Source organism: Vigna angularis, chromosome 3, assembly GCF_016808095.1.
Source record: "Vigna angularis cultivar LongXiaoDou No.4 chromosome 3, ASM1680809v1, whole genome shotgun sequence".
Classification (NCBI taxonomy): Eukaryota; Viridiplantae; Streptophyta; class Magnoliopsida; order Fabales; family Fabaceae; genus Vigna; species Vigna angularis.
The window spans coordinates 39,676,010-39,702,248 of record NC_068972.1 but is presented as its reverse complement, the minus strand read 5'-3'; the positions used below and the strand labels follow the sequence as shown (position 1 = coordinate 39,702,248).

At 36.4% G+C, this 26,239-nt stretch overlaps 1 protein-coding gene across 5 annotated transcripts; it reads left to right on the top strand.

The window, feature by feature from the left end:
* The first annotated feature begins 331 nt into the window (after positions 1-331).
* Positions 332-21,582, top strand: LOC108326092 (kinesin-like protein KIN-7K, chloroplastic). Of its 5 annotated transcripts, none has more exons than XM_052874601.1 (24): positions 333-716; positions 803-1,070; positions 1,128-1,255; positions 3,266-3,355; positions 4,147-4,199; positions 5,416-5,481; positions 5,566-5,619; positions 5,766-5,825; positions 6,038-6,116; positions 7,020-7,087; positions 7,452-7,514; positions 7,669-7,773; positions 9,611-9,715; positions 9,848-9,955; positions 10,738-10,881; positions 16,016-16,198; positions 16,350-16,508; positions 18,061-18,267; positions 19,000-19,140; positions 19,248-19,361; positions 19,447-19,497; positions 19,825-19,872; positions 19,959-20,162; positions 20,814-21,582. In XM_052874601.1, the coding sequence occupies exons 2-24, from the start codon at positions 826-828 to the stop codon at positions 21,330-21,332; spliced, it is 2,994 nt and encodes a 997-aa protein (XP_052730561.1). In that variant the 5' UTR covers positions 333-716; positions 803-825; the 3' UTR covers positions 21,333-21,582. The 5 variants fall into 5 exon arrangements, with proteins under 5 accessions (XP_052730563.1, XP_052730561.1, XP_052730564.1 ...); XM_052874602.1 differs by having other exon boundaries at positions 336-716; positions 1,158-1,255; XM_052874603.1 differs by lacking the exon at positions 19,248-19,361 and having other exon boundaries at positions 332-716.
* The last annotated feature ends 4,657 nt before the right edge of the window (positions 21,583-26,239 follow it).

Genomic DNA, 26,239 nt, shown 5'->3' with positions numbered 1-26,239 from the left:
CTTACCAATAAATCTATTTTTCTTATCATCTTTTAAATGAAAGTTCACCATTCCATTAACAGAACAATCATACTATATATATTTCAGTTGACTTAACTAGAGGCGAAACTTAAAGAACTGAGTTAGTTAATTAATTTAATTTAATTATTGGTAAACATATGTCTCCACCCACACATTCTATGTACCATTAAAAAAAGAAGAAAAGCCCCATTATTTTCTACACAGAACCAAGACAAAACAAAGCCCCACCAGTCTCAAATTTTCAGTTCCCACTTTCTATTATGCCGCAAGTTCGCCACCACGCTTTTTATCGGCTAAACATTCATTTTCTATCTGTCAGAAAAAAAGAGCCATTTGTTATAATCCATCTTTGACGTTGACTTCTTACCACCCAACCTTAACCCAATGTCAATGCCCTTTTCGCTTCATCACTTCCAAGCCAAGACTAATGTAGCTTAACCCATTCTTAAATAAAACTCACCGTTTCACACACACTCTCTCTTCCCTTTTGTTTAAGAAGTTGATGACCCATTTTTTCTTCTCCACTCTTGAATTCCTTCAGAGCAATTTCCCTATTTGTTCCCCTCTCCGATCCGTCTCCGATTAACCGGCTCCTTGCAATGCCCCTCTGATTTTCTCTCTTTCGAGAATTCCGGCGAAAACGTTTTTCTGGATTTTCTGCTGCGTCTTCATCTTCTGACTGTACCTGACAACAGGTTGAAGTAATTCAGTAATTCACCTAATTTTTCTTTATGGTTTTATGAAATCAATGTTTTCGTTGAGTTAACTTGTTTTTGCACAGTTTGTGAATTGTGGCTTGGAGTTATGGCGATGGCTTCGAAACGAAGCGCGAAGTCCAAGGGATTACGATTGAGCGGCTCCAGAGCTGCGAATTCGCCGACTTCTTCAACGACGTCGTCTTCAAAACAGTTTCTAGAAACTTCTGTGGATGGTCTTAGCTCGCCGGCGTCTTCTTCTGCTCGGAGCAAGACGCCGTATTCGTTTTCCGAGAGCGTGCCTTCGGACGCGAAGGAGAATGTGACCGTTACGGTGCGGTTTCGTCCTCTGAAGTAAGGGTTTGCGTTTTGGACTTCTTCGTCGTGGTTTTGGGTTTGTTTGGGTTTTAGTTTGATCGTGGTTTGTTTGTGGAATGTTAGTCCCAGGGAAATTCGTCAGGGAGAGGAGATAGCGTGGTATGCTGATGGAGAAACCGTGGTCCGGAACGAGTATAACCCGTCCCTAGCGTATGCTTACGGTAAATATATGCAAATTTGACGTTCATGAATAGGGTTTTTGTTGTTTTCTCTTGTTTGATTGGTATGGACTGTGAAATTAGAATGTATGTGTTAGTAATTTACGAAGTTTAACTGATGAAACCAAAGCCAGAAGTATTAGTATCTTTTTTTGGGTTAAGAGGAATAAGCTTTTATAAGAAGAAAGGAATATTAGTATTAAGAGAGGAAGAATGAGACTCATCGTATGGCAAAGCTAATAGGAAAGCCAGACACTATACATAAGCAAAACAACTAATCATACACAATAGCTCTCCAATTCCTTTCGAAATGTAGAATGGGAACTCCTGGGAAGAATCTGTGTATTGAACACCAAAGAAAGGCTAAGCAGATACATTAACATTCTAAGCTTTGGTTATTAACGACAGGTACCAAAGTACAGTGAGCATGTACTACTGAGACCTCTGAAGTTAATGATTAGGAAATGACAATTTTTCAGGACACATCGCATACTCAATTATCAGCATATGCTCCCAAGCAAGCCTCCAAATTTAGCATGCTGTTAAGCAATGTAGTAAATATTTTCCACTTTTTTGAATTAGAACAACACATTTGATTGCTAACCTGGGATTAAGCAAGTGTATTTTAAAAGGAAGTAGTTGGGCTTCAGCTGGAAGGGCCCATTTTGGGGTATTTTTCTGTTATGAACTGTATTACTAAGGGAATAATGGAATACTGTTAGGGGAGTTCTTTGAAACAGAAAGCTGTGAGGAGTAGACCAGACTTCTTAAAATATCTGGAGTCTCAAAGGGGAGATCTTCCCAATTATCCAATAAATATTGGTTTTTATTGCTATTTCTTTTGAGACTTTTACTAAAATCCGACACATGGTAATGGTAGGTCCTTGCAAGATCTGAGTCTGTAACATAACGTTAGCATTTATCTTATTGAGTACCTGATGAACAAAGGACTTGATCTAAGGAGTTGGACTTCTACAGGGTATGTCAAGAAAGAGATTTTTTCTTTCTTTCTTCTAGGTCTTGAGATGTGCGATATTGGTTGGGGGATGAATAAACTCATAAAGGACTCCAATTCAGAAGCCTTCTGCTTAATCCTAGTTAAATACATTTCCTAGAATTGATGGGGACCTGACTACTGTGACTGCAATGATATGGTGATGATCAAATGAAGCAATACTGAAGAGGCAAGGAAAAGCCTGAGAAATAAATATGCTCTACGTCTATTGTTCCAAAATCTATTAAGTTTCACTGATTCCTACTCTTCTTTTTTTTCAACTAATTATTGAAAGTGGGAAATAAGTCGAAATTTTCTGACAAAAAGCAAAACTGTATTTTTAAACAGAAAAACCAAACTTGCCCTAACCTTCCAAAGACCAGATCCCCCATTCTTTTAAGACCTGCATCATATTTTCCAGCTGGTCCAATAGCCTCTTCCTTTATATATGTCGCCCAACCAAAGAAACTCTTACCTAAGCTTAATCCTGTGTTATCCTTTCGGAAATTATCAGAAGATGTTAGAAAGAGGAAGGGGGGACTGCACAACAAGCCTGAATCATCTTAATCTGACTTCCTAATGAAAAATAAAGGCACCTATCCATTATTTTTCTCTTTTAGATCTTTTATTTTGATAGGGTCTTAAAATAGTGTCACTTGAGGATTTTCTTCCCTAGAAGGTTCCTGAAATAAGAAAAGGAGTCCAACTGAGGAATTGCAGTGGGACCCACCTAACCATAGTAGTCATGGAATTGAGAAACTGATTCCCTACTTTAATTCTAACTGACCCACTTTTGGTTCTGTTAATTTCAAGTAAGAATAGTTGACGTAATTTGAAGGTTAATGATATAATAAGCCTATCATGATCCTCTGAGAAAAGATTCTAAATATCATGATGTTGTACAATTTTTGCAAATAAAATAATTTGTTGTATGGATTTTTTCTCAGGAAATTATCTTTCTCTCCCTCTCTTTATTTCATGTCAATATTGTTTATTTAAGTTTTTCTTGTTACTTGTAGATCGTGTCTTTGGTCCCACAACTACAACTAGGCAGGTCTATGATGTTGCTGCTCAACATATTATTAGTGGTTCTATGGAGGGCATCAACGGTAATTGACAGATTGAACTTATTGCTTCTATTTGATTGGCTAGATTAAAGTATAAATATGGTCTTGCTATGATCAAATTATCCTTGTTATGCAGATTAGTTTACGAATGTATGCTGTAGAATAACACTAAACACTGTTATGCCAACTAATTTAGAGTCTATAATTTGATTTGTTTGGTTTGGTATTTGCAATCAGTTGTTTGTTTGATACTAAGGCTCATTAAAAATCAAGTTTGATATTTTGACTTTGGAACCATGTCAATGGTATTGACATTTGATGGACCATTGACAAAAGTTTATTAAGAATTGCCATCGAAAAAAAATTGTTCAATATGTGTAGAAGCCATATATTTTCTGGCTTCAATTGTTCACTTACCTTATGATTGTTGATAAAATAAGATTGCAAACTGCTCAGATTCTTGCTTAGGGAGGTAGGCCAGATCATGATGTAACCTCTAGAGGTTTGAGATTCAAGATCTTAGCAACTGGTTTCACATAATGTTGTCATTGCATACAGTAATCAGTTGGCTTGGACCTTCACATGACCAATGCATAAAGAAAGTGAGGTAACTTGATCATTTGGACCATGGAGCATTCCCCCTATGGGTGATACACATGCAATTTCATTTATATGACAACCTATTTATAGTGGCTCTTTCTTCTTTAAGTTGGTCATTTCAATTAGAAGTAATCAAGCATAGTGACTTATGTCTCCAAGGAACTAGAATTTTTGAATTGCATATTGGCTTATTGAGTAATTTACAATTGAACCATTCTTTGATTTTGTTGCAGGTACAATATTTGCATATGGTGTAACAAGTAGTGGGAAGACTCATACAATGCATGTAAGATCACACTTCAAAAGTTTTCTTCCCTCATCTTGTTGATCTTTTATTGGTAGAGATCAAATATATTTTGCATTGGAGAAATCCTAATTGAGTCAGGTAAAACCACTATCTGGAATTGTTTCCAGTGGAGGATACCTGTGGTCTCTTCCAAAATAAAAGAAAGAAATGTATAATAAGTTTATTTATATGCTTATTTTTATATGGCCTTTCCATGGGAAGGCATTTGCATATGGTGTATAGACATTGATGATCACCAATATTAATTATGGGAACTGTCACCCTCTTTCTTTCTCTTTCCCACTTAAATCCCTTATCACTATGACTATATAAGTTATAACAGACATCGTTTACAATGGTGATTGTCTCTGGTAAGCACGCATCATCATCACTAGTGCTGTGCATTAATAATCTCATCAGTCTCTAGTGTAGTACAACTAGTGTATGTCTGTTACAATTAGACTGGTAACATCATAGTATGCCTAAAACTTAAAACCACAAGATAAGTTTTTTGTATTCCTTCTTAGCCTCATAATAATATATCACGGTACAATTTTTGATATAATTTAATTATTATCTTTTGAAATAAGAATAAATAATTTGATTGATCTTATTGACTATTGTGTTACACGATGATAGCACTTAGTAAGATAGGAATTGGGGATACAGTGTATAACATAACAGGTCCATTTGATTTACACAAAAACAAGGGACAAACATAAAAGTACATGATTAACCTTTGAATTTAAAGAGTTTTGGGACAAAAAACAAAAGGCGTTGGAGATGACAGAACAAAAACTTTTTGTTATTCTGTAAAAAGGGGGCAGCTTTTTGCTCCAAGTGCTAGATCCTTAAAAGAAAAAATTATGCATTCTCTCCCTCACTCTCACTCCTCTATTATATATGATAATTGATCAACAAACATAAAACAGCTCTGTATTACTACTTAAAATATATATGCTATATCATTTTATAATAAATAATTAAAATATATAATAATATACTATTTTATAATATTGAACACTAGTATAAATTGTATTAAAAGAATTAATATTAACAAGTGTATTATGGTATTTTACATTATTTTGCTTGTGCTTTCCATTGTTCATCAAATGATGCTTAAGATAGAAATTTGTTCAAAAACTTAAATTTTTATGTTGTACCGAAGTATATACTAAAAACACCCAATATGCTTATAAAGCTCGTATTTTTCCAGGGTGATCAAAGATCTCCGGGAATTATACCTCTTGCTGTGAAGGATGCTTTTAGCATTATCCAAGAGGTATGTTGAATGCCAATTTTCTGTTGCTTCTGTATTTTTGCTTCTTACTCTATACATTATAAAGTCGGATGATCCTTTCACCAGACTCCAAACAGAGAGTTTCTTCTTCGAGTTTCATATCTGGAGATCTACAATGAGGTAGTCTGCTTCCTGTTCTCTATCTTCTTGCTTGTCTTCATGTCGATATTGTCTTCCTCAAACTTTGTTATTTTATTCTGAGCTGTGCATGAAATGAAATTTAATGAAATGTTATTTCTACCCCTAAAACTTTGGTTTTATTTCAGGTGGTTAATGATTTATTAAATCCAGCTGGACAGAACTTAAGAATCAGAGAGGATGCTCAGGTGCTGATTTTATTTTTTTTCTTACCAAATTTTAACATATTCTGTCTTTGTTCTTGATAACTGATTGAGATTAAGATGCAATCAATATATTATTGGATACTTCATATATTCAAACAGAAGCACTCCCATTCATTAATTTCTCTCTGGAAAGATTCTGTTCTCTCTTTCTCTAAATTTCCCCCTCGAAGTTTGACTTGTTGATTAAAATGTAGGGAACCTTCGTTGAGGGAATAAAGGAAGAGGTTGTACTCTCCCCTGCTCATGCACTGTCCCTTATAGCAGCCGGAGAAGGTATATATGCCAGCTATTTTTTCTTCTGAATTGTTCTAGTTTGTTTGTTGGTTTGCATACTTTATAGAAGTCATATTTTGTTTTCTGCTTGTTTCTTTAGTGGATAGTTTTTGGAGTTTATGTAATTTTTAAATTATCACTTTTAAGACCCATAAGAGAGAACACATTTTCATTGCTTTGTCATAGACAACAATATGGGTAAGGGCACTAGAGGGACTTGCACAGGCTGTAACAAATTTTCATGTGGAACGAAGTGTGGGAGGCATTAAAGTAAAGATAGAGGCTGACTGATGGTTAATGGGAAGAGGGGGAAAGTGAGCGGTAGACAATCAATTTGGGTAGTTTTGGGTGGTTTTTGAAAATGGGCAAACGAGTTTCTCTTCTACATCTTTATTCCTAGCTCTCTATCTACTGCATTTTCCCTTTGCAACCAGAACACTTTTCTCTGCCATTTTCCCTATTAATATTCCATGGTAAATGTGAGAAATAGAGAAGATTGGGAGAAAATATCCCTTGTGTCTTTTGCATACACATAGGGTAGTTTATTTATAATGTAAGATATGGGCCAATGCCCTTAATACAGAATGGGCTGAGCCCAATTAACAGAAACACACATCTTAACATCTAATAGTAAATTCTGTTCCTATCACTTTGTTTGAAAGTTTTCTTTTGTAAAATTTGTTATGCATTTAAAATACTAAGCATATTGATGGACAATTTTTAATATGATATTATCACTTAACACAAATTATACAACACATATGAGGCTTATGGGTGGGTGGTTTGTAAATCCTAATCAAACCTGTTTAACCTGTCCTGTTAATGATCTTGTGAATTGGATTCCTCTATAACACTACTTGGTGGTGTGCCACTACTAAGTTATGTTATTTAATTTGATAACAGAGCACAGACATGTTGGGTCCACAAACTTCAACCTACTCAGCAGCAGGAGCCATACAATATTTTCCCTGGTGGGTTTGCGATACATTATAGGGTTGATATTATATATATATATATATATATATTTATTTATTTAATTGGTATCAAATTTATTTTATTGTGTCCTAGCTTATTGACATTGATACTTGTTCTGTGTGTTTACATCTTGACACATACTTTCATGTAAGCATGTAATGCAGCCCTGTAATTAGTATTCCGTTCCTGCACACATTACTTGATCGAGTTACATTGGAGCAACTCTTGATGACTCATCCAAATTCCAAAGCTTTTTTATAATGCTCCTTATTCTTGACATTTTCTTTTCCTTCATATGTTAAGAGTTGCTTTTATTAAGAGATGATTTTACTGTTTCAACTTTTGGCTGTCTTGTGACAGACTGTAGAGAGTAGTCCATGTGGTGAAAATAGTGAAGGAGAAGCAGTAGCACTGTCTCAATTGGTAATTATTGAATTGTGTTTTAGAAAATATTTCCCATTCCTTCTCATGCACAGATGTTATATTGCAATATTTAACCTTTTTATTATTCATGCCTTACAATTTGCTATTGTAACTTACTTTTCTTTTGAAAAATATATTTTACTTATATATGCAGAACCTCATCGATCTGGCAGGTTCTGAGAGCTCAAGGGCTGAAACAACTGGCATGAGAAGGAGAGAAGGATCTTACATCAATAAAAGTCTTCTAACTCTCGGAACTGTGAGATCTCAAAATCTGTTAGCTGGTTCTATCAGATTCTCTGTTTTATTTGAGATATCTGTGTTTTTTCACTAAATTTTGCACAATGTTCCGTGTCTGTTGGATTTCTTTTTATTTTTTGTTGTTGTCTAGTTACTCATTTGTTATTGTCAATCATGAACTAGCATAGAATGTACCGGAATGAGGTAGAAAAATACCAGAATTTAAGTTAAATCAGCCATCTGTTTAAATATTGAATCCACCAAAACTTGACAATTTAAAAGATAACGTGTCTAGAATCAACTAACCCACAAGTTTAAGCAATTGGGTGAAAATACATGAATGGATTTTTATTACATCTCTAACATACCCCTTAAACGAGCTTGTTGGACTTGAAATATTGATAATGCATAGGCTTACCTAACTTATGCTGAAATTCAAGTTTTCATTAGAAGAACAAAGAAGTTGAGTATTGAAGTCTAGAGCACCTCGACATTAAGGATTTGAGACCATGTCTTGAACTAACTCTCAAGTTTAGGCTATTAGGTCATCATAGGAGTTCAATTCTGAAAACGGTTATGAAATTTTTCTCAAAGTTCTTAGGTGTGTATGCAACCTAAAAAATTCATGAGAATCTTAGATGACAAAGATGATTGCAACCATGATGAGAGCATCATTTGATCCTGTTTTCCCAAACAATATCGTCAAGATTCAAGATTCAATTGGATTGATTGCAAATATGGAGAGGAAATCTGAAGCAACAACAATGGTTGTTTGGTTTAAGGGGAGGCGATGTAAATAAGGATGATGGAATTAATTGGGTTGTCTGGGTAGGATAGAGATACAAAGGAGAGAATGACTAAGCGAGTGCCCCCCAACTAGTACTTTTGCATTCTTAGTCCCTTATGTTGCTCTTTCTATCTTTCTCACTTTTACTCTATTTCCATATTTCTTTACCTTTTTTGCTTGGGTCCTTGTGTGTGTAGTTCATCAGTTGATATATCATACATCCTCCTTTCTTTCTTTTACCATTGGTCCCTGTTGAAAGCCCCACATTGACTAGAGATAAGACTAGTTTAGAGTATATAAGTGAGTGCAAACCTCACCTTACAAGTCGGTTTTATGGGATTGAGTTAGGTTGAAAATCCACTTCTTAACATGGTATCAGAGCCATTGTTAAAGCCTATCCTAGTGAGGTTTATTGTTTGTTAGGCATATTGTTCCATCTACTATTGGGCTGCTATCGGCCACTCATTAATGTTTAGTCCCACGCTCAAGATGTATATACCTTAGTGGGAGGGAAGTGTTTGAAGTCTCACATCAACTAGAGATAAGACCAATTTAGAGTATATAAGTGGGTGCAAACCTTATCTTACAAAAGGTTTTGTGGGATTGGGTTAGACTTAAGTCCACTTTTTAACGGTCTCATTACCTTCATACACCTTCCTTTTTCTATATTCTTCTAGGATTTGGACTTCTTCTTTGCATTGATATGTGTTAGAAATATGATTTGTTTACATTAAATAGGGAGATGTGACATGATTTGATAGGGAAATATCTTACCAACTATTTTTGCATCATTAGATATTGATTTTGTTCCCTACTGTATCCCCTCTTCATTATAAATAAGAATACTCATGTCTGTACCTAAGACACGAAATTCATTACATTCCTTCTTAGTTTCTCTCTTTTCAACATGGTACTAGAGCAATATCATCCTTCATGGCTTGTTTTTCACTCATCCTTTCAACATGTTTACTCAGTACATGTTTTTCATCCAAAACCTGTATATATATAAGGTTTTCCTGAATGTGCAATTCTTTGTAGCTTTGTGAAGTGTGATTAATTCATTGTGCAGGTTATTTCAAAATTGACTGAAGGCAGAGCTAGTCATATACCTTACAGGGACTCCAAATTAACTAGACTACTTCAGTCTTCTCTCAGTGGTCATGGACGTATATCTGTAAGGCTTTACTTTTGTATAGATATCCAGAAATGTGATTATTTTATTAAAATAAATATTACTATGTTGATCTTTGTGGCACAAAACATGAAACATGGTTATTCTTACATTTTGCGGTCATTTAAAATACAGCTCATTTGCACGGTAACACCTTCATCAAGTAATGCTGAAGAGACACATAATACTTTGAAGTTTGCTCACCGGGCAAAGCACGTTGAAATACAAGCAGCTCAAAATACGGTATATTGAAGGTTTTTTTTGTTAGAATTTTATTTCTATACAACTTCACAGTACAAAATACAAATGCTGCTCCTAATCAGGGTATTATTAGCATGCTCCCTTTGTACAATGCAAAGTACAATATACACTGTATTCAATCAGCCTACTAAGTAAAACACTCACACATGCAACACTCCACTTGCAAACCTGTTGTGTGATCTCTCCTCGTGGTGGTTAATCTTTGATTCAAAGCCAACCTTAAGATGAAGTTATTTTTGAGAATAGGAAAATAATTTCATTAAGTTTCTGTCAAGTAGAATATTAAAATTTACCTAGGGTATCCCCTAGTAGTGGATTACTTGAATATTACCTGTATTATTACCTACAGTGCTGTGGGCACATGTCCAGAGAACCTTATCCATTCTAGACCTGTCTAGCTGCATGCCAGAGTGCTTAATTGAAACTGGTTGCAAGTAATTTGAACATGAAGAATTTATGTGGGATGGTATTTTAGAATATTTTCTATGTTGTTGGAAGCAGTATCTAGTTGGAATGAGACGCATTAAATTCAGTCGAAAGCCATTTCATGTAGTTTTGAAACAACATTTTCTTGACTTTTCACTTTGTTGACCTGCCTGCTGCATTTCTTGAGGAATTATACCCTGTAAACATTTAAAAAGATTAGAAGTCTCTTTTATTTGATGTTTTTCTTTTAATGAATCCTTCTATCTGGGAATCACATCCTGTAATGTCGTAGCATCTCTGCTCCCTCAACTAATTTACATGTTAAATTGAGTCTACAGATAATTGATGAAAAGTCACTTATCAAGAAATACCAGCATGAAATTCAGCGATTAAAGGAAGAATTGGAGCAAATGAAGCGGGGTGTTGTCTCTATTCAGCCGAAAGAAACTGGTGAAGTTGACTTTGTGCTCCTAAAACAAAAGGTAGAAGATGTTATATTATTAGACTGTTTTTTTATGTATCTTTTCTTGGCTTAAAGATGGCTTTCAGAATGTGATTTTTATATAATTGTTTTCTAGATATTGATCATACAGGCTATGAGAAATAGAGAAGATTGGGAGAAAATATCTCTTGTGTGTTTAGCATACACATAGGGTAGTTTATTTATATTGTAAGATATGGGCCAATGCCCTTAATACAGAATAGACTAAGCCCAAATAACAGAAACACATATCTTAACATCTAACACTCCCCCTCAAGCTGGAGCATATAAATCATATGTTCCAAGCTTGTTACAAAGATAATCAATTCTAGGTCCTCGTAAGGACTTAGTGAATATGTCTGCCAACTGGTTGCTTGAGTTAACAAACTCAGTCTTGATATCTCCGGATATGATTTTTTCTCGAATGAAATGACAATCAATTTCAATGTGTTTGGTTCTCTCATGGAAGACAGGGTTAGAGCTAATATGGAGAGCAGCTTGATTATCACATATAAGTATCATGTGAGTGACATCTCCAAATTTCAATTCACTAAGCAATTGTTTAAGCCACACAAGCTCGCAAGTAGCTGATGCCATAACTCTATATTCTGCTTCTGCACTGGACCTTGCCACAACACTTTGCTTCTTACTTTTCCAAGATATCAGGTTGCTACCAGTAGAGACACAATATCCAGAAGTAGACCTCCTATCAGAAGGGGAACCAGCCCAATCAGCATCTGAATAGCAAACGATTTTTGTATCGTTGTTAGGGCCATATAGCAAACCTTTTCCAGGTGATCTTTTAATATACTTCAGTATGCGAACAACTGCATCCCAATGGTCTTCACATGGGGAGTTTAGAAATTGACTCACCACACTAACTGCGAAGGAAATGTCAGGACGCGTAACAGTAAGATAGTTTAATTTACCAACTAGTCTTCTGTACCGTTCAGGATCTGAGAAAGGCTCCCCCTGATTTGGTAGGAGTTTGATGTTAGGGTCCATAGGTGTCTCAACAGATTTACCGTTCATTAACCCTGTTTCCTCCAAGATGTCTAACGCATACTTCCTCTGAGATATGACAATACCATCATTGGATTGTGCTACTTCAATACCCAAAAAGTACCGGAGTTTGCCAAGATCTTTGGTTTGAAAATGATGACAAAGGTGTTGTTTCATCTGAGAGATGCCAAGATAGTCGCTTCCTGTGAGAACAATATCATCGACATACACTATTAAGTAGATACATCCAGCACTCGAGTGGCGATAGAACACTGAATGATCCGCTTCACTGCGAGACATACCAAATTGTTGAACAACACAACTGAATTTACCAAACCAGGCCCGAGGAGACTGTTTTAGGCCATATAAGGATTTGCGAAGACGACATACCAATCCAGATGACTCCCCCTGAGCAACAAAGCCAGGCGGTTGCTCCATATAAATTTCTTCATGCAAATCACCATTGAGGAAAGCATTTTTGACATCAAGTTGGTAAAGAGGCCATTGTCGAAGAGCGGCCATGGTAATGAATAAACGAACAGAGGTCATTTTTGCCACTGGAGAAAAAGTATCACCATAATCCAAACCAAAAATCTGTGTGTAGCCTTTGGCAACCAGTCGAGCTTTCAGACGATCAATTGTGCCATCAGGACCAACCTTGATAGCATACACCCACCTGCAACCAACAACAGACTTTCCAGATGGTAATTGGACAAGCTCCCAAGTTCCACTTTCTTGTAAAGCACTTAATTCATCCATCATAGCTTGACGCCAACCAGGATGAGTTAAGGCATCACCCACAGATTTGGGAATTGACACAGAAGAAATGGATGAGAGACAAGTATAAAAAGATGGAGATAATTTGTGGTAATTAAGAACAGTATAATGGGGGGAAGGGTTACGGGTAGAGCGTATACCTTTACGGAGGGCAATAGGCAAGTCAGACTCAGTTGTTGGAGCCGGAGGAGACACATGAGGCGGCACCGGAAGTGAGTCATGAGGGAGACAATTACGACGACTATAAACCTGAAGGGGTGGAGGTGAAGGATGATCTTGTGGTGAATGAGAGTCTAAAGAAGGAGAAGACAAAATGGGTGGAGCATCACCAGGAGGATCACAGATAAGAGGAATATCAACAGTAACAGGGAGAGGTACAGAACTAGAAGATAGATGTGAAAAGTAAAAAGAAGACTCATCAAAAGTGACATCAACAGAGATAAAATGACGATTGAGGGAAGGGGAAAAACACTTATAGCCCTTTTGTGACCGTGGAAATCCTTAGAAGACACATTTGTGAGACCTAGGAGATAACTTATCAGGACCAGGACTAAAATCATGAACAAAACATGTAGACCCAAAAACTCGAAGAGGTAATGGATGCAGAGGGTCTTGAGGAAATAAGATAGAATGAGGGATTTTGTTATCTAGGACGGAAGATGGCATGCGGTTGATAAGATAACATGCTGTGAGAAATGCATCACCCCAAAAACGTGAGGGTACTTGACCATAAATCAGAAGTGTACGAGTTGTTTCAATAAGGTGTCTATTCTTGCGCTCAGCCACCCCATTTTGTTGAGGGGTATAAGCACATGAGGTTTGGTGAAGAATGCCATGAGAAGCCATAAACTGTTTGAACGGTTGAGAAATGTATTCACGGCCATTATCACTACGTAAATTTCGAATAGAAACCCCAAACTGTGTTTTTATTTCATTGAAAAAAGATTGGAAAATAAAAAACAACTCAGAACGATTCTTCATTAAAAACAACCAAGTACATCTGGAATAGTCATCAATAAAGGTAACAAAATACTGAAAACCTAAAATGGACTTAACACGACTAGGTCCCCAAATGTGAGAATGAACCAATGAAAAGGGGGACGACGCCCGTTGTGAGACACTACGAGGAAAGGAACTACGAGTATGCTTCCCTAATTGACAAGACTCACACGACAAACTTGATAATGTGGACAACCTCGGGACAAGTTGTTGTAGTTTGGCAAGACTAGGATGACCGAACTGAGCATGAAGAAGGGATGGTGACTCCATGACTACACCAACATGTGGAGAAGGGCGAAGATGATAAAGGCCATGAGACTCACATCCTGTGCCAATCATGTGTTTCGAACTCCGGTCCTGCAACCAAACAGAATCTTTAGTAAATGAAATAACACAATTAAGAGTACGAGTTAAACGACTAATGGACAATAAGTTGAAGGGAGACCCAGGGACATAAAGTACATGATCAATGGATATGGATGAAAAAATATTAACAGTACCAATACCATGAGATGAGACTCTAGACCCATCAGCCATTGTTACCGAGGGTAAATTATCCGGACATGACAAGGAAGAAAACAAAGACTTGTTACCAGTGATATGATCGGTGGCGCCTGAGTCAAGGACCCAAGGTCCGAGGGAGTGAGTTAGACCAACAAAAGGTGTACCTGTACGTGCAACAGATGCAGATGTAGTGGAACCAGAGTGCTGATGATCCTCATACCATCTGAGAAATTCGTTAAAGATTGCAGGTTTGTCTACGGTATTAGATGAAGTAGGATGGTTTGCAGACGGTGATCGGGGAGGTGGATCAGAATTTGCCATTGCTACAGGTCGAGGAGGACGTCCATGGAGAGCATAACATCTATCAATCTTGTGGCCTAACTTGCCACAATGGTCACATTTTGGACGTCCTTTACTTGGCTTGTGAGACCGACTTCGATCATCACGTTGAGCAGCCATAACAGAGGAATCATCAGTATGAGGGGATGTCTCAGTGACGGGTTTGCTCGGTATACGCAAAAGAGCAGAACAAGTAGAAGTAAAGTTGGGTATGACAGGAGAACCCAAAATCTGATCACGGACATGAGAAACATCATCAGAGAGTCCGTATAATGCCAACAACATGAAGAACTTTGATCGTTGTTCCAATTCTTCAGCAGGAGTGGAAGCAAGAGGTAATATATCATTAAAGTCATGAAGAAGGGCATGAATTTTACCCAAATATTCTGCCATGGGACCAGGATTGCGCGGACCAATAAAAGTTAATAGGTCCTGACAAACACCATAAAGACGCTGAGTGTCATTTGTGTATAACAACTTCGCTTGTGCCCATACTTCTGAACATGTTTCATAGGATCGAAACATTTGTTTCAGTGAGGAGTGAATGGTGGACTTCATAACAATGCATAACTGAGCATCAATTTTCATCCAGCGGGAAGTGTCATCTGTGGGAGCAGTAGTCACATTTTGAGTAAGATGATCTAAGTACCCCTGACTCTTCAACCAAAGTTTGATGTCGGACGCCCATGTTGCATAATTTGTGCCATCTAACTTGTCAATGGACAAGTGTACATTCACATAATTGGTATATATTGAGGGATCAGAAGATGAGCCACCAATAGAGGTGTTTGTAGACGAGGAAGACGCCATGGAGAGGGAGAAACCCTAAAAATTCAAAGTGCTCCAATTGACGCAACGACCATAGATCCAGAAAGAGGGCGAGGAGGCGATCATGGCGGTGCTGATCGGCGGCGGAAAGCTCCGGCGACGCGTGACTCTTGCGGCGGCGCGTGGAGGCGCGTGGGTGGTCCGTTCGCCGCGATCTTCGTACCACGGTGGTCGCCCGGCCGAGACGATTCCGATGGTGTGGTCGCCGGTCGATTCTGGAACTCCGGCGACGGTAGCGGTGGAGGCGACGACAGCGGCGGCGACTGCAACGACAGTGGCAGTGATGGGTGCCGGAGACCGTGGAGTTGACTGGAACTATTCCAGTGCTCTAGATACCATATGAGAAATAGAGAAGATTGAGAGAAAATATCCCTTGTGTGTTTAGCATACACATAGGGTAGTTTATTTATATTGTAAGATATGGGCCAATGCCCTTAATACAGAATAGACTAAGCCCAAATAACAGAAACACACATCTTAACATCTAACACAGGCAATATAAGTAATTAGTTTTTAAATTGTTTTCGCTCTAAATGATATTATAATTATAGGTGGAATTGGAAATGCTGTAATTAATTATGGAAATTATTTTGAACTAAACTTCCTTCACATTGAGTTCATTGTTATTCTACAAAATTCAATATTCTGACTTTAAATAGTTACCAATTCTTGTGTGATGTATAAAGCTAGAAGATGGTCATGTTAAGTTGCAATCAAGATTGGAGGAAGAAGAGGATGCTAAAGCTGCTTTATTAGGAAGAATTCAACGCTTGACTAAGTTAATTTTGGTCTCCACTAAACCATCACACTCAACTAGATTTTCTAACCGTCCTGGTCCTCGTAGAAGACATTCTTTTGGGGAAGAAGAGGTATTTCTCTTTTTAGATTAGCTTTCTCAATTTTTTCTTCTCTTTATACCAAGAATTTAAATTGTTGTTTTACAATTAACATAAGATGACGATACACTGCTTACTTATTTACTCGTATATACATTTTTCTAATTATCAATTTTGTCTATAGTTGGCATACCTTCCATACAAAAGAAGGGATTTAATCTCAGACGACGAGAACACTGATCTGCATGTTAATTTAGAGGGGAATGTGGAAACAGCTGATGATTCTTATAAGGAGGAGAAAAAGACAAAGAAACATGGGTTACTAAATTGGTTGAAGATGCGGGTAAGTTGTCTTTTGATTCCTCTGTTAACTTTACTATCTATATATGCTTTGTAAAAACTAAATAAAGAATTATCTTAATCTGTGGTGAATATTCTCACTCTCAAGCTAAAGCTTACAAAGGTTTAAGCTTGTATGAAAAATTAGCGCTCTTAAAGGAAAATAAAGAACTACAAAGCGCGCTTCATAAAACATGGATGAAAAGAAAAGTCAATACTAGAGTATGATAGATGTGTATTGCTAGAAAGATACCGCAGTAGGGTGGTTGAATTGATAACTTTTTCTCATTATTTTTCTTTTTGAGAAATTTATCAAAACATTGCCTAAATTGATACGTTTTTTATATGGATATGGGGCAATTTGTTCTTTAAATTGTGGATATGGGTCATTTTTTTTTAAAAATTACAGAGACAAATCGTGTCAAGCTGGTACAACTTCATTGTGAAGAACTTGTCAACAAATGACACGACTTTTGACTTGGGGAACTGAAGTCATGTACGCATAACACGACTTCTATGTTATTGATGAAGTCATGAGGGTTAACTATGACTTCAACTATAATTAATTATGCTTAAGTAAAGTTGTGCAAGATGTGAAAAACTTCTATGCATCGTTGTTTGATCTAAAGTCATGGAGGCATGAGGTGAATTCTTCAAAACTTGAGTAATATTGAAGTCTGGAGGGTATTGACGACTTTAGTGGATTTTTCATTTAGTTAAAGTCGTTCATAGATGATATGACTTTGGTGTTTTTAATTTTGTACTGAAGTCCTGAGATCATCACATGACTTCACTGGTTCATATGTTTGCCTAAAATTGTGCAATGCTGGCATGAGTTTTTAATGTGTTATTTTTATAATTTATTTTTAAGATGCTTGGTTTTTGTTTTGAAAAAATTTGGGAAATATAATTGTTAATTGTGAATGCGTTAGAGTAGAGTTTGTAAAATTGTAACAAATATTTATTAACTAAATATTAATTTAGGGTTTGTATGAGGATATCATAGAAATATTAAGAATTCTAAGTACATTATATCTAACAGTTTAAATCAGATTCAGTTAGATTTATTATTTCTTTACTTTAGTTAATAATACTTTCCTATTGATTTTTATTTTGGTTTCCCCTTAGTTGTGAAATCGTGATTGGGTCTTCTCAAGTTTGTCATTTTTGCCTCTGATTCATGTTTATTATTTCTCATTCTAATTGAAATTTTGGAAGCACTTTTTTCTTGATCAGGAATTATTTTGAAGTTCATTTTGTTGGTTATACTTCACAATTGAGAATTTTAATCATCATTCATGAACTTTGTTGGCTGCATATAATCATGCAAGATTATAAGCCTTCTGTGCAGCCATGCATTTGTAACCTGAGTTTAACTTTCTAGCAAATATTTTAATCATGATTTAGCTATATTACATTTCTTTGTTGCATTTGGAAGTTCTTTGTACAATTGATATTTCTCAAAGTGGTATAATGGATTTATTTTGTTGTATTCGTATATGTTAAAGTCCTGTTTCTTCAAGATCCTGCATTTCACTATTTTTTCTTTTATTCAGAAACGAGATACTGGGTTAAGTGCCTTTTCAGGCACCAGTGATAAATCATGTGGAACAAAATCTGTTAGCACACCTTCTACTCCTCTTTCAGAGTCCAGACATTCCCATTCTCTACCTGCACAAAGCTCTCCGGCAGATTTTGTATCATCATCAAGAGAGGACAAAGAAATTCACGAGGATAGAGTATTGGGACAAGAGACACCTTTGGTATGTTCTTGACTGCTTTTATTGTTTCTTTCTGCAGCTTGAGAAAAATGCTATTTCCTATGTCATTTGAATTTGATTATTTTAGTGAAATAATTGATGAAATATTTTCGTATAATCTAAATAAATTAATGCTAACAGAGCTGGCAGTTGAAAAATCTCACATTCGCTTTGTTTTGCGAAAACCCATTAAGCAATTTGTAAGTCATTTCAATACTCTGAAAAATCACCTAAACATATCTCAGTTTTGGTAGCATTGCGCACAGGCACATATAGATGCGGAATCACATATTTTTAGTATCCAACTTTTTACTCAGTTAAAATTTGCGATAAAATGTTATTTGTATACTAGGAAAAAAAAATTTTAGTAAATTTTTATTTTTTATTCCTGAGTGATGAGTATTGTCAAACATTGTTTATTTGGTTTTTGGCCAGATTCTAGTATTGTAATGATTTTTATCTATTGATCCCTTTGCATATCTGAGCAAGTGCTAGACTTAGCTAGCTAAAAGAGTAGTATAGTAGTCATTTGTTAAGTCCAGTTTGATGAATCTTTCTTAAAGTACTTTATTTGTGGGAACCTATCCCCTTTTTGTCGTAATCCAAATTGATGAAATATGGATATGTACATTTAAGTTATTGAAGTTCTTGCCATAGATGTGATCAGTTTTTGTATGCTATGGCCATATATACTTTTTCCTTGCTAGATTATAGTTTTTTTCTTCTAATTTGTAGATAAGCGTTAAATCAATTGATGAGATTGATCTATTGAGGGAGCAACAAAAGATTCTGTCAGAAGAAGTAGCTCTTCATTCAAGTACTTTGAAGAGATTGTCTCAGGAAGCTGCAAGAAACCCTCAAATGGATCAGATTCATGTACGTTACTATTTCAAAATCAATGTTTGTCTTGACTAGTATTATAACTTTCACTAATATGGCAGTATATCTGAGAGTTGATCTTTTTGTGCTTAATTTATACCAAGGTGGAGATGGAAAGGTTAAAAGATGAAATTAGGGCTAAGAAGGAACAAATAAATTTTCTGCAAAAGCAAATTGCTGATTCTATCATTGCCTCAGATAAGTTGGATGAATCAGGGGTATTGCCAGTGTGTTCATGTGACATCAATGTTGGTTTTGTTTCACTTGTTACTTTAATTCAATGCTGGTTGTTTTGTCCTGCAGAATCTCACCGAGCTAATGACACAATTAAATGAAAAATCCTTTGAACTGGAGGTGACCATATATAAATCTTGCTATGTTTAGTCTTTAATTGAAATTCAAGTATTCAACACTCAATATGTCTTCTTGTGGAGCTTTTTGATAGTTTAAATTTAAATCAGTTTTTGGTTTGTAACCAGAGTTAGTGTTGTTCAGTTCAGAACAAAAAGTACGTATAATTAAGTTATTAGTTATAATAATTGTTTTTGTAAAAGCCATGGTCTGATCACCCAAGAAGGCGTTGCTCTGATTATATTATTAGCATATGCAGTATAGCTTCCACGATAAACATACATTGTTTTCTAATTAGTCTTGCGTCACCTAACCTTTTTGCTAATTCAGGTCAAAACAGCAGATAACCATATAATCCAAGAACAGCTTAATCAGAAGGTGAAAATGCTTAAATAATTTTGTACGAAATTTCTTGCCGTCTTGTTTTTGTGTTATTAGCTAAGCAAAAAATTTGACATTCTCAGATCCGTGAATGTGAAAGCCTTCAAGAAACAGTTGGCTCTCTGAAACAGCAGCTTGCAGATGCACTGGAGTTGAGAAACTTAAGGCCTATATCCAATCAATCTCAACATTGCTCTGTAACCAAAGGCTACCATGATGAACCTTACCTTGAAAAGGAAACTGCCACGATAAACAATTCTAATGAAAAAATTCTTTTGCAACGGCAGGTATATTTTTTCTTCCTTGTGGAATCTACATTGAGTGGTGCTATTATAGTTTGGACAGGCTAATCCCATTAGATTTCTTAGTGTCACATTCCACTCCGTGAGTGTGATAATTAGCACTATAATTTCACATTAATCCAAAACCATTTGTCATTCCATAAACATCTTAAAACTAGCATAAATGTGTTTTTGAATGGAAATATTGACCATGTAGTCAGCACCCAATCTTGTTTAGGTTTTCTAAAACCTTCCATGCAAAATATGCGTGTTTGTTACTATATACCATATCAGTTTTCTTTCTTCTCTCCATTTTTTGTAATGAAATTAATCCCACAGTTTTAGTCATCATTGAACCGCTATACTTCTGAAACTACTTCCTTGTTTGCGAGTCATCTGATACCAAAGGAATTTTAACATCAAAGAGAAAACTAAACTCGTGACTTGATTTAAAATTTTCACTTCGAACTTCCTTACAGTCAAGGGGAAGAAAATACAATTAGGCAGATAGGAAGCGTCTTCTATCTGAAAATCGCCAGTACTTGCCATCCGTTCTAGTGGTGCAGTTCTTTATATTACCATCGTCAACTAACATTTACATTTAGTATTTGTCATATATTCGAGCTATTATTTCCATTTAACTGTACAATTGGTTAGGCAAGCGAGATAGAAGAGCTAAAGCAGAAGTTGGCGGAACTAGGAGAATCAAAAGAACAGCTAGAACTTCGGAATCATAAACTGGCAGAAGAGAGTTCATATGCTAAAGACCTAGCTTCTGCTGCTGCCGTTGAGCTTAAGGCGTTGTCAGAAGAAGTTGCGAAACTAATGAACCAGAATGAGAGATTATTGGCTGAGCAGGCTGTATTGAAGAACTCTCCTGGCCAACGTAGAAATAGTGGAACTGGAACAGTCCGAAGTGGAAAAAGAGAAAGTCATGTTAGAAGAAATGATCAGGGTGGATTAAACTCTGATATAAAGAGAGAACTGGCCTTGAGTAAAGAAAGGGAACTTTCATACGAAGCTGCTCTTTTAGACAGGGATCACAAAGAAGCCGAGCTTCAAAGGACGATTGAAGAATCAAAGCAAAGAGAAGCATACCTGGAAAATGAACTTGCCAACATGTGGGTTCTTGTAGCTAAGCTAAAAAAGTCACAGGGAGCTGAAACCGATGTTTGACATTTCATATGATCCTGTGTTAGTGAGTTTGAGTTACTATCCATTACGACAATTGGAGAGGACTGGAGAGAGAGAGAAAGGGGTGTGCAATGATTGGGATCAGGAAAGTCTGGTTTTTGGCATTCGTCCATGAAAAGGGGTTTCCAACCCAGTTTGTGTATACGAATGATGATTGCTTCCCTCCTAGCTATCTTAGTGATTTTCCCCCTTAAAAGCCATTCTTAAAACAAAATCAATTGTTTTACTTTCACCTCCATAATTTCTTTTTTGCACATTGTAGCGTGTGTTTTGATAAAAAAAATACTTCTAATAATTTAAAATTTTTAAAATGATGATAAACTATATTTTAGTCAATGTTATGAATCTTTTATTGATGTTACTGATTTTTTTTTAAGTTTAAGCAAATTTGAGTTTTCAATCAATATTGATAGAGAATATTCTGTAATTGATATTGTTAGAATTATTTTTCTATCAATGATTAATGTCATGTTTTGGAAGATGTTGATTAGGGTTTTCGTTGGCATTATTGAGGGGAATATCGTATATTAATGTCTTAAAAATGATCATAGCACACATAAGAAGATTTGTCAGAGAAAGAGAACTATCCTTGATCACATGGCATCACTAGCTAAGACGTTCAAGATCCTTAAATCTAGTCTAAAAGATATACTTAGAGATTTAAACAAATAACATTTTAAGCTTAATTTAAAAATAAAAAAGGGAACAAAGTAGAAATAAGTGATAGTTGCATGCTCAAATTTTCATAGCGTGATTACTGGCTATGCTGTTTTTCATATGAATTTAGTATAATACTAATTTGTTCCACTACTATTGATGTGGTGTTTTTTCGTTAATTGACCATGTCTATGCTAGTTTTCTAGAACTTATTAGTATTAATGTGGTGTTTTTTTGGCTAAGTGACCATGACCCCGTTGAGTTGCGTAACAGAAACGGTTGACGGTAGTGATACGACATAGATTATTGAACTTATAATCAATTTTACTCGGTGGATTCACTCTTTTGTTGCGTTGTGTAGCTTCTCTCTTCTAAACTACTTTTAACTTGTCATATCTTTTGCTCATATAAAATTGGAATTTGGCAATCATGATCAACAAAACCATCATAAAGTGTTTGCAATACCTTGTACTTGAAATTATGTTATTGAAGCATAACTTGTCATTTCAGCCTCTTGCGATAAACAAATTTGAATAATTGAAATAAGGAGTTGAAATCAACTATCCATCTGCAGACATAAACAAATGACTATGCAACATAAGTAGTTAGTTTCTCAAATGCCTACTTTTACTTGTCTCACATCTTTAGGGAAGCACTTAGACAGACTGCCATTAAATGAGATGGGGCCAGAGGGTGAGGAGGTGTAGGATTTCAAGGTGATTTTGGAAATTAGGTTATTAAATTTGCATAAACATTCATCAATGCCATTATTATGTCACTCATTTCCATTATGCAACTTAATGACATATGGAAGAAACACATTTTCATTTTATTACAAGTTAGTCTCTATGTTTAAACTTAATATTAGTCTTACAAAAACAATTAGCCATTATATATTTTGTATGGACGAAATCTGTGACTTTTAATATTAATTATTATGTGATTAAGTTTATATTAATATTAATTATTATATATTTAATTGAATTTTGGTTTATCCTTGTATTTTGTTATATTATGATTATACTATAATATATTTCGATAAAAGAAGAAATGTTTTTTAAAGTACACAATGCCAAGTTATTCTCAAGAATAAAGTGAGTTATAATTAGACCTATATTATGTTTTATTTATATTTAATTGAATATATTCGGTTTATGAATAAATAAATAATTAATATGCAATTAAGAAAATATAATATAATTTCTATGTTGTGAATGTAACAACCTAGAAAATAGAGTAATAGAGTAGATATGTGTATTAAAATAAGGTTTAATCATTCACTAAGTCCCTATTTTCGCATGGAATCTCAATTTCGTCCCTTTCTTTCTGAAAATATCAATTGGGTCCCAATTTTATGAAAATTGCAACAAATGGATCCTTTCCGTTAAATAGTGTCAAACGGCGTTACGGTGTGTTTGACGTGGCACGCTGTTGTGGACGTGTTATCTGACGTGGTTGATTCAAGCAGGAGCAGTGGGCACGTGGAAATTCATCCTCTCCCTCGTACCCCCTGTCCTCTTCTTCGCCGCCGCCATCGCCTCCTACAACCAAGCCCTAATCCACCACATCCTCCCCGACTTCCTCCCCCTCCTCCACTCCTCCTCCCTCCCCTACCAGCTCACCGCCCCCGCCCTACGCAGCCTAGATGACTGTTTTCTAAAACCTAGATCTAAGTTTGTGTTTGAATCAGTTGGGAGAGCTCAAAAGAGGTTTTTAGATGCAACAAGTTCTATCTTCGTTTGATGCATTTCAATAGCAAATCTGAAGACAACAATTTTTTTAATTGATGATGGTTAAATAAGCATCATAGACAAAGGCAGGCACATGAAGAGAAAGAAAGGACAAAAAGGCACTGTTTCCCTTTTGCTGAGTTCTAAAAGTCCATACAACCAAAACCACCAACGCCATTACTCTGCTTCTTCTCCTTTTCCCGTACGAACAGGGGCTGCTCACAGAGACGAAGTCCAAGAGGAAGACCCAAGCCCTCGTCGCAATGGCTAAAGAGAAACAACAGCAGCAAGAAGAAGACTATCACAAGATGTTGCGTTCGTATTTAGGGCTCAGCTTCTCCATGTTTCTGGCCACGCTGGCAAACAACTCGGTACCGGCGCTTTAGGGGAAGGTGCGCATGCTGTCGCTGCGGGCGGTGGAGGCGGCGGAGGAGCTGCGCCAGATGAAGTCGCGGCGGCAGGAGGACTCGAAGGCGAACGCTCGAGTGGTGGAGTGAATGGTGTTTGTGATTGGACTTTTTAGGTTGGTAGTTAGTTGTGGTTGATGGCGAACCCACACGTCGCGGAAACACCGCGCCTGAGCCACCAAACCTGATCTCCACTCCCAAAGAGAAATCGCTGGAATCAGAGAAGAAGAGAGGGAAGTTCCCTATTTTGATTCGAGCCTTGAACCCATAAGAGTAAGGGAAAGAACTTTCCCGTGCACGCCGTAACTCCCATTGCTTGAGTTCTTGGTTCAACGTGAGACAAAGAGAAAAGGGAATGAAGCTTCCCTGCTTTACGAGCTCGAACCATGGCGAAAGAGGAGAAGAAAAATTCTTTTCTTTTTACTTATAAAATATTCAATTTCCACGTGCCCCACTGCTCCTGCTCTCTTAAACCACGTCAGATAACACGTCCACAACAGCGTGCCACGTCAAACACACCGTAACGCCGTTTGACACTATTTAACGGAAAGGATCCATTTGTTGCAATTTTCATAAAATTGGGACCTAATTGATATTTTCAGAAAGAAAGGGACGAAATTGAGATTCCATGCGAAAATAGGGACTTAGTGAATGATTAAACCTTAAAATAATGAGACAGAGCTTTTTACTTTAAAAAAAAAAATCTTATAAAATAGATAGAACTTTCTAAAGCTCGATTCATTATCTAAAACACTTCATCTCTTTAAAACACTATTCTCTACTCTTTCTCTCGCTTCTCTCTAGGATTTCTCCTTACTGAGTTGTTTGATTGATGATCAGGAGGTACCCAAACGTCCACGACGTAGAGGGCTACACAACTGACCGATCAGTTTCTTGATTTTAGTTAGTAAGTCGTTTTCCCCCTTTCTCTGCATGTTCTTAAACCTGGATCATGCAATTTCTGCTGGTTGCATGTGTCTTGTAGTTTTATCCTTCAATTCTCAGCTCGACTTAGGTTCTAAGAGCTGTTCTCTATCACTGATTGGTGATTTGTAGGTTTCTGTTGAGTTCCCTTGCAGTGCAAGGTACTGTTGGAGTGTTTTTGTGAGCTGAGCAGTTTATCTCTAAGGTAAGGGGAGCTAGATACTTTCTTTAAATTGGTTGTATGATATGTATGTATGATAAATTCTGAATTGGTATGTAGTTTGGATCACTGTTTATGTTTTGATTAGATTGAGTTGTATGTGCTGGAATGTTTAATCTGTGAAACTGTATTGTGATGCTTATGAACTGATTTGGAGGAATTTAATTGTTGTGATTGAACATATTGGACGTACTTGATGTGAGAAATCTGTTGTATTATTAACTAAATTGAAAGTATAGTGAATTATGCATGTTTTGAGTCTTTTTAGAGGAAGTGGAGTAGTGAATTGGAGAGTTAGGGGTTATGGACTCAATTAGACTGTTGGGACAACTTGGAGAAGTCCATTGTGACTTGTTAGAGTCATCAAAATGATCAAAAACAAGTTCAAAGTGATAGATTTGATTTTTGTCCATAAGTTGATGAATTTGATGTTTTAGAGTAGAAATTGATCCATAAACACTTTAAATTGATGTTAAGAATGTTTAGAATCACTTAGACAAGTCTAATCAAGTATATAAAACAATCTGGGAGTGTTAGAAGTTGGGAAAAATAGTTAGAATTGGTAATTGGTGGTTGAGTTGCTTAATTCTGCAGAATTTCGTTCTACAGTTTATGCAAACTCGCTATGCGAATCCATTCGCATAGCGAGTCACCCTGGCGAGATGCTCTCTGCCAGGACATTCACACAGCGAATGGGCGCGTTGTGCGAATGGGTTGAGAGGGTTTCTCTCTGTTTGGTGATCCGCATGGGGAATTTGGGCGCTATGTGACTGGTTGGGGTCTGAAACTATTACCATTTTATTCGAATAGCGAAAATGGGCGCACAACGATAGTTTGGGAAGTCTGAGCCACTGTTTGGAGACTCTCGCATAGCGATTGGGGCGCTCTGCGAGTGGTTAGGGTCTGATGCAATAAAAGGGTTTATTCGCACAGCGAATTAAATCGTTGTGC